This window comes from Hyalella azteca, unplaced genomic scaffold (genome assembly GCF_000764305.2).
Source record: "Hyalella azteca isolate HAZT.00-mixed unplaced genomic scaffold, Hazt_2.0.2 contig3874, whole genome shotgun sequence".
NCBI lineage: Eukaryota > Metazoa > Arthropoda > Malacostraca > Amphipoda > Hyalellidae > Hyalella > Hyalella azteca.
The window spans coordinates 132717-151533 of record NW_025934105.1 but is presented as its reverse complement, the minus strand read 5'-3'; the positions used below and the strand labels follow the sequence as shown (position 1 = coordinate 151533).

At 38.5% G+C, this 18817-nt stretch overlaps 1 protein-coding gene across 2 annotated transcripts; it reads right to left on the bottom strand.

Moving 5' to 3' along the window:
* Positions 1-1268: 1268 nt before the first annotated feature.
* LOC108682421 lies at positions 1269-14223 on the bottom strand. 2 transcript variants are annotated; one of them, XM_018171580.2, is made up of 12 exons: positions 13941-14223; positions 13321-13489; positions 12900-13107; positions 12376-12521; positions 11733-11797; positions 10995-11091; positions 8853-10522; positions 8420-8633; positions 7575-7891; positions 6170-6292; positions 5387-5476; positions 1269-4411 (listed from the first exon to the last, which is right to left on the bottom strand). In XM_018171580.2, exons 1-12 carry the CDS (start codon positions 14056-14058, stop codon positions 4341-4343), a joined length of 3288 nt encoding a protein of 1095 aa, XP_018027069.1. In that variant the 5' UTR covers positions 14059-14223; the 3' UTR covers positions 1269-4340. The 2 variants fall into 2 exon arrangements, with proteins under 2 accessions (XP_018027069.1, XP_018027071.1); XM_018171582.2 differs by lacking the exon at positions 5387-5476.
* Positions 14224-18817: the final 4594 nt, after the last annotated feature.

Sequence of the window (18817 nt, the reverse complement as noted above, 5' to 3'; positions counted from 1 at the left end):
CGCGTAGTGAAGTGTTTTGAGAGTCATGTGAAGGCAACAGAACTTACGTAATGCATACGGTTTTTTTTTATAGTTTTTCATTTCTCGATGCGTCCTTAAAGTGTCGGAATATACCGCGTTTACCCTAGGACTTTTCCAGACTAGACTGCACCATTGACCCACACACACAGATTTCAAGTTCTTTAAAGATATGATAATTTAGAACCACAAGATTATAGCAAAAAGTAGAAAATTTTCCATCTTAGGCCTAGCTTCTGCAATGTGCAAAATTTTCCAGTTTACCTAGATAGCTAGCTACCTAGCTAAGCAAATAATTTTTTTAGAGAATTTTTGAAAATTAATAGCATATTATTGTTAAATCAAGGTGCAGACTGCAGATTTAAAAAATTGGCAAGGGAAAAAATTTTCTGTTGCGTTTTGTATCAAGTTTTTAAACTCAATTGAAAAATTCCCCCAGTATCGGATCGGTAAGGTTTATAAATTGACCCAACTAGCGGACTAGCCTAGCTATGGTATAGACGATAGGTAAGATGAATGATTTACAATCCATTTCATACCTCATCACTGTCCAGTAGGGGTATTTCCATGCAATCAGACATTATTTTCCGTGGTTAAATCTTTATCCAATTAATAAATATTACTATTCATTATCACTTTTGCAAGCAAAACGTCGCATCAGAACTCCATAGCATACCTTCTCGGAAAACACTGAAGATAAAAAACGGAATTTCCGAACATCACCATATCAACTTCCAAACAGGTCCGCGAAATGTAAGCTTGGCAAATTTTCAATATTTTCTCCCGTTCGTATTTATCTTTACCAGTAAACTATTCAAGAACAACGTTAATCAGAATCTGGGAATGTAACACGATATTGTGCTACGTTAATCATAACCCTGTAATTGGCGATCGTGGCTAGAAAATGTCGAATAGAAAACGAGTTTACAACATATTTTTAAAGACAACTGGGACCCATTGACTACATCACTCTCACAGCAAAGACAATGACAGATTGTACTCATTTTTGTGTTCAATGTGACAGCTTCCAAAGTTCACAATAAGGAGAATATTACTCTTTATTTAAATATTAAAGAAAATAGTTATGAAAATTTATTTATTTTTTTTTTTTTGGAAACCATTACCTTTTGAAAAACAATCGTATCATAATAACCTACTTAAACAGGAAACGTGCATTAAAAGATATCGGAATATTGAGATGAATTTAAAACACTATGAACTTGGTAAAGGGCGTAGAGAAACCTCGAAGCCACGTTATATTTCGTTTATAAAGTTGAAGTGTTAAACGCATCTGTTGGATAAATTACATTATCACGCCCATGCCGACTCTATCAGCCAAAATATCAAGCAATTTGTCCACATAATAAGAGACGAATATGTATAAAATACTAAAAAATTAATTACACATCGCACAAGTTTAAATTCTCCGAAATAATTACGAGAACGGGCGGCTGACTAAGAACTGTCATTGACTCTAGTAATCCGACTATCTAATTAAAACAAGCTTCGCGACGGTCAGTTGATTTACAAATGAAGATATGATATCGGGCGTTCAAATCTACCTTCAAGGGAAATAGTGAAATCTACGTGAATATAAAATGGTGACGGCGAGTATTGAAAATAACAGGCGTGTAATGATTGAAGACAATGGGGCCTTTTTCACGGTTCTTAAAATGACATCGGTGAGGAAGATACCAAACTTATACTTAGTCTAATCCACTCAAAAAATGTTTTCAAGTACGATGCTGATTCACCTGTAATAACTGAGTTCATGTCTTACAATTCAGTGAGTTTAACTAGGTGCGATCATCACCATGAACGCACTAAAGTCGCACATGTCAAAAGTAACTTCTTCCAATGAAGTTATTTACACTAAGTTGAACTGAAATCTTATCTACGTTTGACTCTACAATTCAATCGAAAAATGACAACCGGCTAGGCTCAAGAATTCAAGCTCATGTATTAACAGTTCCTCTGGAACTCAATACTCATCCATAACTGACACTCACCCACAAGAGGTATTGTCTCAATAGCTACCCACAACAGTGAAACCATTACAATAGTCGCAATCACTAACGATCTACTAGAAAAAATATCTTTGGAGTAATCTTTGTGCAATAGATTTAAGGTACAGAGAATTACAAGCTGGAGCTTGTTTACACTAACTACCTTAAGCCAGAGTAGAGGTGACACAGCCAGTCGGCCTACAACACAACATACATTCATAGAAATGAAACAGACTGGACAGACATACTGTTTCCAGACATACAGACTGGAAACAGACGAAGCACTTTTGCGCTTGTGTCTGTTTCCAGTTTGACCCGGCAAAAGGGCGCATCAGAAAGCGTATCAGTCCACTGTGTGCTCTTGTCGTGGGTAAGAAAGTATGTCACTATTCGGACGATAGGAGGCATTGATTTTTCAAAGTGGATGAAACTGAAATAACACGAAAGTGGAGTTCCCACACACTGGCAACTGTTACCAGGGGTTAGACAATCAAGGACGTCTAGTTTATCCTTAACACGATACTATATGCACATGCTGCCATAAAGAAACAATCATATTAATAATATACGTATGACGCATTTATGGTTTACGTCCTTCGTGGCGGCAACGAGCACGCGAGTAGCTCCTACGTGGCACATACATCGAGGTGCAATGTAGCACATAGGATAACGGCTCAATAACATTAACTTGAACAGAGGACGGATCAGCTACGTAGCTGCCTACATTCCTGTGTTTTACAAACATCCATGCATTGCTTATATTTGTGTGCCATCAAAGTTACCATCATCAGAGATGCTGAAAATTCACATTTGTGTACCCAACACAGAATTTACGTAGCAGAACATAATCCTCAAGAGAACAGTAAGATAGGGTCTTATATAATAACAGGCACAGAAATGTAAGTTAATGCCAAGATTTCACATACAAGTGAAACACCTGCTGATGTACGAAATAAATCACAATTCAGTCATACCTCGAGTATTACAGATAGATACCTATATATAATACGTAGATATATAAATATTTATTGCAGCAATAAAGTAAGATGAATTGATGTTGTACAACACGAGTAAAATAACCACATAATTATTTGGAAAAGACCAACATCCATTTGTGATTTGTAACTAAAAATAAATTGAGAAACTCTGAGGCCGTAAACTCCACTGTCATAAATACTGCCTTCACAAAATGAGTTTTTAATACAAGGAGTGTATCCTGACTTATAAGTTCAGAGGAGTTAAGAACAAAATCCTCAAGTAAAAACTTATAAATAAATTATAACTAAAATCAATATCGTTAAATTATTGACTAGCTGACAATGGCGTTCAGCTGGGGAACATTTTTGTTGATGCAAAAGAAACTTGGGAAGAACTTCGATTCATTAAACTTGATTGAATTTAATCTGCTCGCAATCTATTACATGAGCAAATCAGTAGTAGGATATAATTACCAACTATTTAAATAGAGCGTTTAGAAAATAATCATGATATATATCCAAAAAGATTCAACAGATTAAACTGACTGAAGATTATTAATATAGCCTGTGCAAATCAGTAGAAAAAATGCAACGGCTAAAAACATTTGACTTAGCTACGTTCAAGAGAGTATATTGGCCTAAGATTATAAATACAAACTGTGGAAAAATTAATATTAAATTTAGGTTTTTGATTAGGAATAGAATGGGACGAGAATTAAAGACTGGGTCTCCATGGGACAAAAGAATTAAATTATAACTGGCGCAAGAAAGGAACATTTGGCAAAATATCCGAGTAAATGTCATAAACATACATGATAAATATGGCGGCCATTAATCCTATATGGCTAACATATTACAAACTAAGTAACTAATGCGTCATAAGTGAAACATTTGTGCAATTTTGTAGTAAATTAATTCATACATTAGCGTACGTTATAAAATAATAGCCACACTTTTGATATTGCATTATTGTGTTGATCGCAATAATGATTCAAGCTACCAATACAATTAATAACGATATCAAATAAAATTTTGAATTAAGATGTTACCGGCAACGATTTAAGAGACAATCTCGACAAAAAAATAAAAAATACAGAAATTTAATATAGTGCTGACATATCATATACCTATATAATTATATTATTAGACTATCGAAGAAAGATTTTTTCGGATTAAAAAAAATTCACACTAAGAAATGGTTAGGTTCGTATGACGAGCCAACATAAGACAGGTAGGAATGGTTCACAAGTTTGGTTCAGAGAATAAATTAGCATTCAAAGTAGACGCGACCAGACGACTGGGGACGGTTCACAAGATCGGTTCAAGAGACGAACCGGCATCACAGTACTAGAGAACCGTTCAAGACTTGATCAGCGCTGTCACTGCCGTCTGACACGAGCAGCTTGTCGCCTGTAAGACAGACAGAAGTGAAAGAAAACAGATTATGAGCAACAGAAGGACATCACCAGCTGCAAACATCAGTAAGAAAAACGCAGCTGTAAACAAGCTGAACACAACAATTAGCTGCTGCTTTAGCATAACAATATCACTGATGACACTCAATTATCATTTTGCATCGTCAATGACACAAATTTTTATTTTGTATCATTATTGACACACAGAAGTCGCCACTGAGCTGATACCGGTACTGAACTTGACTCGCCGCTCGTAAATGAAAATCGTACCATGATGGCCAGAACTACAGTTTGTAGTTTCCAATCACCACATGATAAGTACAAAGCAGTTTCGATCGATGTGAAATTATCGGTTTAGTTTTGTTCATAACTTTTGAGTGAGAGAGAACAACTCCACTAAATACGAATATCAAATGTTAAGTATTTCATAGGTACGTGCTCCTGATTAAATTAGTACAAAAGGTACGAGGTTATAAACTACGGAATGGCTAGGTGCTATAGAATTCTAGCCCCATAAGGCGAGCGAGCACTAACAAAACAAATTATAAAATTAAGGTGCAAAATACTGGATTGAGCAGAAACACGTAACAGGTGAAGCAGTGCATAAGATAAGGAACAGAATGAGGAAGGTGAATAAACAAGAAGGTGTATCAATAAGGAAGGTGTATCAATTAGGAAGGTGTATAAATAAAGAAGGATTATAAAATACGGAAGATGCTTAAATAAGGAAGTTGTATCAATAAAGAAGGTGTATCAATAAGGAAGTTGAATCAATAAATAAGGTGTATCAATAATGAAGGTGTATAAATAATGAAGGTGTATCAATAATGAAGGTGTATCAATAAAGAAGGTGTATAAATAAGGAAGGTGTATAAATAAGGAAGGTGTATCAACAAGGAAGGTGTATCAATAAGGAAGGTGTATCAATAAGGAAGTTGTATCAATAAGGAAGAGGAGTGGAGGACGATACCGGGGAAGGATCGCAGAGCAAGCAGGGTTGGGCTGTCATCCTCTGCAGATATAAGGAAGTGGGGAGCCTCTGGGAGCAGGTTAGAGGGAGCTGCAGTTGGGGTGGGACATGATATGTTAGATTTGGTGAGAAAAAACATATGTTAGACATATGGGGTTGGACATATGTTAGACATATGGGGTTGGACATACTGTATGTTAGACATATGGGGTTGGGCATGATATGTTAGATTTGGTGAGAAAAAAACCTATATAGAATATTCACTGAAATGAAATTTGCAGGGAATTGCAAGTGCAACTAAAACTTTTAGGGAAATTTAAATGAAACTGAAACTTGTAGATAATTTTATGAAATTGGAAATTAGATTTGGTTAGTTGGAAGACACGGTAAACGAATAAACTGAAATTTACGCTACATAGTTAAATTATTAATTTCAAATGGCATGCAATAATAAACGGCAATTAAAATTCAATAAAAGGCATCTCTATAATTATTTTGAACAAGTCTTTTCATTGGCAACACTTTCTTCTGTGATCAAGTGGAGATTTATTCCCTGATGCCAAAATTGGAAATCTTTAAAGACATTTCCAAAAATAAGGCAGAGAAACTTTACAATTTACGGCAAAGTCAAATAGTAACGAGTTTCACCAGGATATAATATTTGTGTATATCCTGAACATCGACCGGCATTTGACAACTTAGTGCCAATGTGGCATCCCTCACCTGCGTGGCAAGGGCGTCTGTGTGGCAGCAGGCACAGGATGGACGGTGGCCATCACTCACCTGCGTGGCAGGGACGTCTGGGTGGCAGCAGGCACAGGATGGACAGTGCCATGGTCACGTGCCAGGCTGAGTGGACGTACTGGTAGTTATCGTGCGTCTCAAGGAATGCGTAGCAGATCAGCCCTGAGGATATTTCCAGTTGAGTATTTGGTAATATATGCACACCAGTTCATTACAAAAACAGAAATATTCACGTGAGTAATCCTCTTACTTCGTCATAAATATTCAAGTATTTAAAGTATGAAAGAGAAAACAGAACCTCACCCATGGCAAGTATGAGGTGGTGAAACAGATTCACCGAACACCAAGTCTATGTATGGTACTAGGGTATTTATTTATATTCACAAAACATTAATTAGTCAAAAAGAGCACACCAACTAACAGGGGCATTTCCTGTAAAGTGTACAAACTCTTGTTATATACGAGGCATGTCTAAAAAGTATCCGATCATAGGCCAGAAAAAATATTTCATGCACCTGACGGACCCTAATCCACTTCAAAGGAGGCCCCTTATACTTGCACACACTTAGCCCACAGATCCTTGCACTGCCAGAAACATCTCTGGAAGCCTTCTTTTGGAATGGTGTTCATCTCCGCCGTCGAATTCCGCACTATCTCTTCTCTACTCTCAAAACAGGATCCTTTCAGTGGCGTCTTCAATTTAGGAAACAACCAGAAGTCGCAAGGAGCCATATCTGGAGTAGGGAGGTTGACGAACGACAGGAATTCCGTGTTAAGCCAAGAAATGTTGAATCAAATGGGATGAATGTGCGGTGGCGTTGTCGTGATGCGGTTGCCAAATTTTCGCGTTCCACGTGTCTGGCCTTTGGCGCCGAACTGCATCACGGAGACGTCGGAGAACATCTTGATAGTACTCCTTTGTCACTGTTTTTCCCATTGCGCATTCGTGATTTATTTCTGTCCCAATTCACATTTGTCCCATTCCAATTCATATTGGTGCGCATTCGTGATGGATATCAAAGAAGACAGTCAACATCGCCTTGATTTCGCTTCACACCGGTCGCGCTTTTTTCGGCCTATTTGGCCTTTTTTCAACGAACAATTTGTGTAGCACCTCACTCAGCGACTGCTAGGTAGAGACTTACGCGATGGAAGGACGTGACAAAATTAACGAATACACATGAAGGTGTCTTACTTCACTGTGTAGAGTGGCACCGCGCTATCGTCTCTATTTTGCATGGGAAAAATAAAGGTCTGATACTTTTTAGACAGGCCTCGTACATGCCAGTACAGAACACAAACACATTATATTTTAGATAGTATAAGGTATATAATATATTTTATAATATATAATATACCTGTTGTTGTGGTTCCCCGGTCTTATTTTTATAAGAGACCCCCATCTCTTATAAAAAAAACTGTAAAAAAATTAAAATATATATACCTGTAGCGGCGAGCAGCGTGCCAGGCAGCAGACAGCACAACCAGTACCGCGTGGGCGGGTAGCAGGTGCCTCCCCTACGGGTGTGCATCCCCCACGAGACCGCCATGACGATGAAGGCGGAGATGGCGGGTACAGCGAACACCCACAGCCCTGTACGGTCATACTCGACACCCATGGCGACCATGATGGCCCCCGTCATGTGCAGTACGCTGTACAGGGTGAACGGCAGCTCTGCCATGGCGATCAGTGTCACCCAGAACGCCAGGATCGCCGAGTAGAAATCGCAGAACTGCAGCACACTGGCCCGCATGATGCACCTGTGGGGGACAAGTGTGTCCAGTGTGTGGGACAAGTGGGTCAATTGTGGGGGACAAGTGGGTTAACTGTGGGGGACAAGTGGGTTAACTGCGGGAGAGAAGTGGGTTAACTGCGGGGGACAAATGGGTCAACTGTGGGGGACACGTGGGTCAACTGATAATAACCGAAGTTAAAAAATAAGCAGCTATTTTAGGTATGTGCAACCTCTGCAGGAAGTACTCGCATTACATTCACTTTGTTTAGGGGTAAAATGTGCAGGAAAAAATATCAGCTGGTGACATGACAGATGAATATTGTTAACTTGTAATGCGAGCAAGAAAATAATATAATTGTACGAATACTTCCTGACATTTGATGCCATACAAGCCTTACTGAGAAAATAGCATTGTTAAGATTCCTGAATGAAATAATAAAAGCAGTAAAGGATCGGTATGATAAGACTCACCATATGTAGACCGTATATTACACTCATGATACAAGGTAAGTAAATAAATGATCGTTAAAGAAATAGAAGGTATGGCACCTACCAGCTGTAGACCTGCTGGTCACAGGCGTGATAGAAGGTAGAAAAGCACATAGTGAAGCAGTAGACGAGTCCCTCGGTGTAGTGGTGCCGGTAGATTGCCAGTAGCACGGCTGGCACAAATGCCAGATTTGAGAGAGTCAGCAGTAGCGTCGCCAGCAGCAGCAGTCCGTCAGGCGTGGCATCGCTGGCGTCAGAACACGTCCAGCCTTTGTAACCTGAACACAATAGTAATAATAATAATAATAATAAAAGAATTTTTATAATAATAATAACAATGCAAATAATAAAATAAATGCATTACCAATTGGTACTAATCTGAGCGAAATAATACGTAATATGTAGTTCGAGTACGTACACTTGCGCCCAACTAATCTTATCAGAGTAAAAATGATCCTAACTAATGTAATTCGCATGTATCTTCATCACAGACGCACCTGCTTCACAGACACATGTCGAGAAGATGAAACCGGAGTATACGTATTGGTAACACGCCCCATAACGTCCACACTTCCCCTGTATACACGCCGACGACGACACGCTGAAGATGGTGGTGACTTCAGGGGACGAGCATGGTACCTCTGATACCATGCTTGCAGTACTGTGTGTAGGACTGGTAGTACCATCAGAAGTACTGGTAGCACCATCAGAAGTATTGGTAGTACCATCAGAAGTATTGGTAGCACCATGAGAAAGTGCGGTGAAGTTGTTACTTTCATTCGTAGATGAGTTAGTGTTAGAGAAAATATCTCCCTTGGATGCGACGGTGGTGTTTTTGTGGACATAGCACGCGGTAGTGAGAGATAAATACCAAGGACCAGGGTCAGGGTAAGGCACAAACACCGATTTGGCAACATTATCCAAAGATCCTCCACTTCCACCACTGGAGGTGTTCAGGTGGAAAGTATAGCCTCTGCTACAGGGTGTGTAATGTTGGGGCATCTCTCGGAGTCCCGACGTCAGACATCCTGACAGTCTGTACTGATGAGAGGAGGTGTTCAGGAAAGGGTATAAGGCAAGCTCCACGCTCAGAGTGCCTCCTAGGTCCAAGAAAGGCGTGAGGCTGAAGACAAGGAGCGTGGGTGTCGTGGTGCTTACGTTCACCATCAGTGGAACAGAACCATTAATGTTGGGGGAGAGATCGTACTCGAAGACAAGGTTGTCCGAGAATGATTTACGGACGAGGTCATGTCGGTTCCAACATCCCTCTGGAGACTTGTTCAAATCTGAGACATTATTATTGCCATCACTCTCAGAATATGTGATGTTCTCGGTAAATGTGCTGTTCAGTCTTGATGTATTATCATATAAAAGAACCAAGTCGTCCGCCAGATTGCTGTCCACTTCATTCAAGTATTCCACTTCTCTCTGCAGAGTGAGGTTTCCTGAATCAAAAGCTAAACTTAACAATTGCTCAGTTGTGACATTATTTTTATCGACTTCATGTATAATATAATTAGTCGAATTGCTGCTTGGGTTATTCATTGCTTCCAGTAAAGTTTGCATCTGTCTGCCAGAAGATTGACTGATTTTTTCAGCGCGGTTAGCGATAATGCTGTCCACAGCACTGTTATTATCAGCATGCTTTATTATATTACTAATTTCTGCATAATCAGTGTAATTTCTATCTACCGCACTGCTGACAGTGTCATTCAGGTCACTGAAGCTGACATTGAAAAGATGGCTGACGGTTTGCAACAGTGGGTCGCTTGCTGATGAAGGATTTAGCTGATTATCAGGGTGACACCGCCCGCACACTGTCAGTGCCACTGACAGTTCATAAGTGACACGCGGCGCTAGTGGCACGATCCTAACGTAGTGCCAAGCGTCCTCCATGACCACGCCTGGCACCTCGCACGTCGTCGTCTTGTTTTCGTCGTCATCATCGTCTAGCAATTCAAAATTCACCACTGGGTCATCATAATATAGTGATGAGTTTATTGCTGCTTCATCACCGTATAGGGTAGAATTTAATGCAGTGTCATCACTTCTCTGCAGGTTAGAGTTGAGTTTTGATTCGTCATCCTGCAGAGTAAAGTTGAGTGCTGCTTCATCATTACTCAGCTTGTTCACCAGTAACTCTGCACTCTCCGTGCAATTCACCACTCTGCCCACCAGAACAGATAGTGAGTCAAGAGAAGAGATATAAAATAATGAGTTAGGAGAAGAGATGTAAGATAATGAGTTTGGAGAAGAGATATAAGAAAACGAGTTAGTAGAAAAGATACGGTAGGATAAGATAATAAGTCAAGAGGAGATATATAAGATAAGACTTAGGAGAAGAGATATAAAATAATGATATAGCTTTAATTGCACAGACTCTGTTGCCAGAAAACTGGAGCCTAGACTAACTTCAGCCTAATTTTACAAAATAGCACCAAATAAATTTTCAATGTGAAGTATACTTGGGGACAAATGTCACGAAATTATCGTCACTGGCATGGAGGAATTCAATGTTATTCAATGTTTACTGGCATGGAGTGGCTGGATAAGTGGTACACTAAGTGGTTGGATGAGTGGTACACTGAGTGGTTGGATGAGTGGTACTCACACTGAGTGGTTGGATGAGTGGTACTCACACTGAGTGGTTGGATGAGTGGTGAGAGAGGGCCAGTGGAGTAAGTTCCACCATCAAAGGACAGCTGCCATCTGCTCTCAGCTGCTCTGATTCAGGTCCTGCGGGAATTTTTACTCAGGTATATTGAAACTGATATATACTTGTCAATACTCATGTATAGCCTGTCAATATATGTATATACATTCCCTGCCTATAATAACACATGTTGAGACGCATGATGAGGTCATTCAGTAACATGAAAGTCAAACCTAATACAATTAAGTTAATGCTTAAACACGTTCTAATTATTAAGCAGTTAAAACATGTGCATTACCATATTCAGAAACCTGTTCACATAAACATGCATGAATGAACTATTGAAATTTTATTACAGTTCCACAACTACACCCGCGGCAACCAAGGTGCCATGAAATACAACAATCTGCCACACTAAGTTTTTCAATTAAACAGTTGGTAGTTTGGTTCAATTGGTAGTTACATAATTGGTAGAAGAGTAGCACATGCATCAACCACTCTCAATAATTTTGAATGTCTACATACTATTTTTCATATTTTGACCTTAGTTTTCCGATTGTAGCTTGACAAATGCAAAAATTTTCATCTTTTCAATATCTCTGAAAAAAGTTTATTGAAAGGCTCAGGAAAATGTTAACATAATATTATGTTAGACCCAAATATTGAGAGTAACTAAATTTTGAAAAACAATTGAAATATACCAGAAAACAAATGAAGAGCTCACCGAGATATGCGGAGCACTTTGAGATAAAGACTGAGGCAGAGAAGCCATATGGACCAACATAGAACCTGTAACACAAATCTAAGTAATAAAATCATGTAGCAAGTAATCTAAGTAATAGAATTATGTGGAGTTAGGCGACTGTGATTGAAGAAAACAAGTTGTGTAGTATTATAAGAAAAACTTGCAATAAATGTAAACTAACTCAGCGTCATATGCTTGGAGTTGGTATGAAGATTGTAAGCCATACACCTGAAGTTGGTTATAAAGATACTACACCGTACACCTGTAGTAGGGATCAAGATACACCGTACACTGTTAGTTGTGTTAAAAATTTTACACCAATACACCATAAGTTCAAACCAAGATTCTACACCATGCAATTGAAATAAAGATGTCACACCATAAACCTTAACATAGCATTTGAATATTTTTCTTCAGATTGTCTAAATGGGATTTTTTTTGCAATGGTAAACACCTGTAGCAAGTATCATGATATAAGTAACACCACAGCACACACCTGTAGTAAGTATCATGATATAAGTAACACCACAGCACACACCTGTAGTAAGTATCATGATATAAGTAACACCACAGCACACACCTGTAGTAAGTATCATGATATAAGTAACACCACAGCACACACCTGTAGTAAGTATCATGGGTGATGTCACCAGGAATGGGTGGCTGGAGGGCCTCACCCACCACGGTAGGCATGACGTTTGTCACCACCACATCCTGATGGTACTCCGCCTCCACTCGTACCCATGACTGGCAAGATGGCACCAGGCCCTGCAACAACAAATTTCTGGTTTTGTGCACATCTTCATGAAAGCAAATTTGCATTAATTAACAATGGTTAATATCTAGTACAAAAAAATAGATAAAAAGCCAATAGCAAATCTCAGAATTGCATTTAATGATCTAGGATTATTGACAACATCCATGAATATCATACACTAAATGCAAATCTGACAAATTAGTTACAATTAATGATCCAAGAATATATGGAGTATCCATGAACATCATATATGGTGCTAAGCATGTGATTTCAATTTTTTACTTCACTACTTAATTTGTACAAATTTAATACTACTATGGATATCACAAGGCAAAAGGAATGTGTTTTCTAAATGCTTGTAGTAAAGGAAATTTCGCCATAGCACTGACTGCTTGAGTGATTCTATTGCTGTCCTCAGTGACAGCCCCCGCCATGAACCAGCTCCCAGGCACGGGAGAGATGATGGTCAGTGACACCGGTACACTGTTGGAGCTGAGCTCCACAGGGTACACCTTCACCCCTCGATCCACCCACAAGTTTGCTGGGAATTCTTCACCATTGACAGCAACAACAGGGTAACTGCCTTGTGTTATGTACCTGCAAAAACAGAAGCAGGGTAACTGCCTTGTGTTATGTACCTGCAAAAGCAGAGGCAGGGAAACAACCTTGAGTTATAGGTAGGTATATCAAAAAATCAGGAGAAATTGATATTCTACTCTTCAGAATTAAATTTTGGTGGTAAGAGTCCCAGTATACACGAGACAAAGGGATTTTTACACTAAATTTCATCATTTATTTATATACACTCACATAGAAACATTCCTGGGGCTACATGCTTCTGTGTCATTAGCAGTGAAGATGAAGGTGACATTTGATGTCAGAGGAGGGACACTGAAGTGAAAAATATGCATGTCTTTGTATGCTTTATACACGTATAGCTGCCGGCCAGCCATGACCTCACGGGAGACCCCAACCTTAGCTGTTGGTGGTAAAATTCCATCAAAAAACTCCTTCGATTAACACAGTTGTAGACAATATTTTGAAGTTGAAATACTGTGGTATAGATTCAAAGTATTCACAATGAACAAATATTGAAATTAGTCTTGCCAGAGTCCATATTTTTTATTTATAAAGTAGGAGGTTTCTTCATTATACATTACATCTTAGATGTTTGGATGATTGTAAAAAAAGTAAAATATTAAATTTTTAGGCTGTTCCAGCATTGAATTTATAGAAAATACAATACAACATTATATGAGTCAACTTGAGACATAGCATTGATTCATTAAAAATACTTCCATTCAGCTTCATCATCATGTACCTGGTAGCTCTTTTGTATTCAAATGGAATATTTTGCAAATACAGACAAAGAGAACCTAAACTAATTCAAGCATACAAGTGCAACCAAAAAAAAAATAAGTAAAACTTACCATCGTAAGAAGATTGGATAGTTGCATCACATTTGGATACAGATGAATTTGTTATTACACAATAAATTAGAAAACAAGTGACTGTAAATTTTCTTAAACAAAAGATACAATTCATCATCTAACTAAACTGAATATGAAAGAGAATTAGCAGGTGAAGCATGAATACCAGGATAATGTAACTTCAGTGATAAACTTATTAAACTAATTGTGGGCAGTTACCCAGATAGATCCTAGATTTTCAGAGAAACTATTGCAGTTAATCCAACTATTACAAAATATATTTCTGGAAGCAATTTCAAAATAAGATCACATCTGAAACACATGAAATTTTTTTCACACATAAAGTAGCAACATGCGTAAGTAACTTTAATAAATAGTCAATGCTGCTTTGGGTATATTATTTATTTACAATGTAAAGATTTGTATTGCAAAAGTTTGAGTGGTAAAAATTGTGATCCAATTTTAAATATTTAATAGATACCAACTGTTTTTTACTGGCCCAGTATTGTATGAACATGCAGGGAAAGTTTCTTCAAGATTTCTTTCCAGGATCAGGATTGAAATTTTACTACTTGTTACGGAAATTGTGTGGTCCCAAGGTGCCATGACTATGCATTTTTATTACCTACTGGTATTAGAGGAGAGACAATTCATATAGCAGGAATCTCATAGCTCTGAAAATGGCAGAAAAACCCTGCTAGAGTGGTAGTGGCTTAAAAGATGGTTGGGTATATTCCACACCAGCAGTAGGGCCATGTGTTTCTTGATGATATTTTATTTATCATCAATATATAGTAGATGCTCTCCAAAGATCATGGATCCAACCTTGAAAATTGGGCAAAAGCCACCGATAAATGAAATAAAAATGCATATTGACTTTGACTTTGAAGGGTTGAGGTGTTGAAGGCCTTATTAGAGGCCTGTTCAACAATCATGGTGATGGTGATACGTCGTATTAAGCAACGTGAGTGGTGGGTTCCAAGTACGAGTTTAGTGATAGCAGTCCGGGTCGTACTTGGTGGCTAGGTTAGACCAGTGAGTGTCCAGGTGAGATTTGAATGAGTTGACACTGGGGACGGAAACTACCAGCTCAGGAAGGCTATTCAACATGTTCACCACTCTGACGGAGAAGAAATTCAAGCGTACCTGGCGACTGCACTGCTCTTTAACAAGTTTCAAACTATGGCCTCTGGTTCTGTCACTGGTGGACAGCTTGAAGAGTGATACGGTGTTGTACACTTTGTGGACGTATTTGTAACAGTCTATGAGATCTCCTCTTTTTCTTCTGTGTTCGAGACTTGGTAGGTGCAGAGCGGCTAGCCGAGCCGGGTAGTCTAGGTTGCTAAGTGATGCCAGTAGCTTGGTTGCTCTTCTTTGAACATCCTCGACCTCTGCACAGAGTGTTTTGTTGTATGGCTGCCACACAGAGTGACCGTATTCCAACAGTGGGCGTACAAACGCCTTATATAACTGAACAAACACAGGTTCTGTGAGGCAGTCGAATTAATATTCTTGTCATCAATTTCACCTATTTTTACAGCCTACAGGGCTTGACCAATTTGTATAGTGATATTACAAAAAGAGACTCATTTTTGCCTGCAATTTCAGAAAACTACCAACAAAACTCTTTTTATCAATAATTACTGAAAAATTCTGAACAATTTTACTTACAGATTAGATTTGTTACATCCAGGCTTTAGCATGGGCCTGATTGGGCCATGTCTATCTGAAAAATTGGGCAGAAGCCACCCATGAATCAGACAAAAATGCTCATTAAATCTGCCAATTTTACTCATTCCCATAAGCCTTTCCCCATTTCTTCAGTAAAAAAATAATGGCCAGTTTTTATTTTCAATAACCCACAATTTTTTTAAATAACCTGTGAAATGATTGTTCAACTGCAATTCTAGGACACTTCTGCCTGATATTCCAAATAGGGGGCAATGGAATACATTTATCATTTGCACCACAAGTAGTTTGACTACCATCAACCAGGGGTCCGGGGCTATTCGAGACGGGCGGGGTAACTTGGGAAGCTAAACACGGCGTAAAACTGTATTAGTAGCAAATCTAATTGGAATATTGCAAAACTAAATATAGTGGCATAAATGTCAACATTTTTCCTATCTATATAGTATACCTATAGTATAAAGGAAGTTAAAAAATACTACATTTAGTACTAACTTTTACTTCTGCTAAAAAAAAACAAAAAATAAAACACAAAAGTACAAAAGTTAGGGTAAACGCGGTATATTCCGACATCGTGGGTAATTCTGTCACCTCTCTAGTTTTTCCTTTATATTAAGCTTTGTTATAGTTCCATGCGTTCATTGATGGTTGAAATGGTGACGTCATACATTTGCGCGTCGAACTAATGCCAAAACACTAGGTCTTGGCCATCTAGCGGGAAAATATTGAGATCCAAAGAGAGACAATGCACGCTACCCAGTGAGATCATCGAAAAATGTGTCAAATTTGACAGTTGACCTTGCTCTACCAAATAGTGAATAACTGTTTGTATAGGAAAAATATTATGGTTTGAGACTTTTAAATACGTCTGTGAATATATTAGGAATCCTTTAAGTATACTTGTATTTGCTGATTTCAAGTGGTAAATAAATTAATAGATGATTAAGTTGAGAAATGGATTTAGTCACAACTTGAATTGGACACACACAGATCGTTCCAAGCTATGTACAAAAATTAAAATTTGCTTAATTAAAAGCTAAATAGTTGTTAATTAAAAGCATAATTAAGTAGTGTTCAATATTCATTAGTGTTCTAATTCAAAGCCGTGTTGTATTCCAATACAGCTCACACAGCGAACGGAATTCGAACACGTGGATGACGGCATTACGTATCAGTAGAATTTGAATCGCGGACGGAATACACCTCACCACGTGCTGAATATTGCCACACACAGTGTCCGAATATAGGGATTTGGTAGGTTTGCATTCTAAAGGCTTTTCAATAAATATGGCAACATTTTGTGACGTTTCATCATTGCTAGCGCGTAGTACGGGTTTTTTGAGTCACATAAAGCAAACAGAACTCGAGTAACGCATACGGTTATTTTTTTATAGTTTTTCATTTCTCGATGCGTTTATGTGTCGGAATATACCGCGTTTACCCTACTTCTGCTAAGGTCTGTAGTTAAAAAAATATTTGCTGTATTAAGAAAATTCGCTTGAAAAAAAAGTGGCACACAAGTGTCAGCATGAAAACTTTATTCGTGGAATTTACATACCTCAATCCAAAAAAAATGGTGGCCATTTCCACGCAGTGGGGCAGCGGGGCTACTCCACCTACTCAGGACACCCCTCCCCTGGGGCTATTCGGGACACCTCCAAAAAGCATTTACAGTAGAACCTCAGTTAGCAAAGGCTCCAGTTATGAAAAAAAATTGATTAAAAACAAAGAATATTGATTACATTTACCTTGCTTAGCAAAAAAAATTCACTTATCAAAAAATTTGTGCCTCATCGGTCATCACAAAATTGTGCATAGAATGCTAGCTATATACCTGAAGAATTGTGCACCGGCCCGCCACCGGGCATCAGAGAATGAAAAGCAGCTAATTGACCTAAACTATGATTTATTTCTCCAAAACATATGATGGTTGTCACTAAAACATTCCTTTCTGTTTCAGGTATGTTTTCACAATTTTTTCATAGTAAATTCACTTAACCCAATTAAAATGGTGTGAAATTGCAAGCCATCCTGTTTGTTATTATTTACCCTGTAAGCTAATAAAGCTTACAGGTCCTGAAAAAATTCTATAAGGCTGCTGATATGAAGCTTGCAGTGGACAAGGTTGTTGTAAATGCTCAATGGCATGCTCATCAGTCATCATCTCATGGATATGGTAATATTGCAATTGTGAATCATAGTGGTGTGATTCCACTATGATGTGGTGTGATTCACATAGTGGTGTGATTCCACTATGATGTGAATGTGTTGCAATGCAACCCATTCACATCAATAATACGGTAATTAATGTATATAGTATATGGTTATGACTTGACTTGACAAGTTAGACGCTTGAGGCCTTTCTCAAATTCTCAGAGACCTGTTTGTCTCTCTGAGTCTTAGTCCGAGACTATACTAACTTTTGTAATATTAGCAAAATTCAGGGGCAGCTGGGTTGCAAAAAAAAGTTAGTGTCTAGTTCTGGCATGATGGAGCATAGAGAGTAGGCAGATGAAGCCAATGTTTATCAAGGCGACTCTTGAAAGTATCCACAGGACCACAGATGGTGCTTTGACGACATTCTCTGGCAAGCTGTTCTAGTTTCTGACTGTCTGACAATGCGCTGAGAGAAAATGTTACCTCTAATGTTCAGTCTGAAATGGCTCTTTTGGATTTTTAGAGAATTTCCGCGGAGGTCTCTCGCTGTAGCCATCGCAAAACTTGGGCGCATAGTGGCAAAGCAGAGAGTTTTTTAGAATTTAGACTCTCCCTCAAGTTCATTTTTGAGTCCTATAAGTAGACCAGTAAAGTTGGTATCCTGGATACCAGCATTATCATACATAAGAAATTGGTTTAAATCTTGAATAAATGAGGAAATTAAAAATGAACTGATTCCAAAAAAGCTCTGGTTTGCCACTATGCTTGGGCGTGAGACATCATAGTAGCCATGTATGATGTAGGTATTTATAAACCTCAATCATATCGCCCCTCATTCGGGGCCCTCAACCGGCGGTGTTCCAAGCATGGTAACTTCAGCATCTTGAGCCTATCTGAGTAGGGCTTGTCTTTTAGTGATGCCAAGAGTTTTGTTGCTCGCCTCTGGACGTCTTCTATATCACTATGTACTGTATAATGTACATAGAGACTGATAGAGTCTTGTGTGCTGGGCCTGGAAATATCATATCGAT

Coding starts and splice junctions, on each gene's coding strand:
- LOC108682421 (XM_018171580.2), bottom strand. CDS start 14,058: ATGATGAATTGTATCTTTTGTTTAAGAAAATTTACAGTCACTTGTTTT. Junction 10,523..10,994: donor CACTCATCCAACCACTCAGT/GTGAGTACCACT, acceptor TCTGGTGGGCAG/AGTGGTGAATTGCACGGAGA. Junction 5,477..6,169: donor CAGACGTCCCTGCCACGCAG/GTGAGTGATGGC, acceptor CCCCAACTGCAG/CTCCCTCTAACCTGCTCCCA.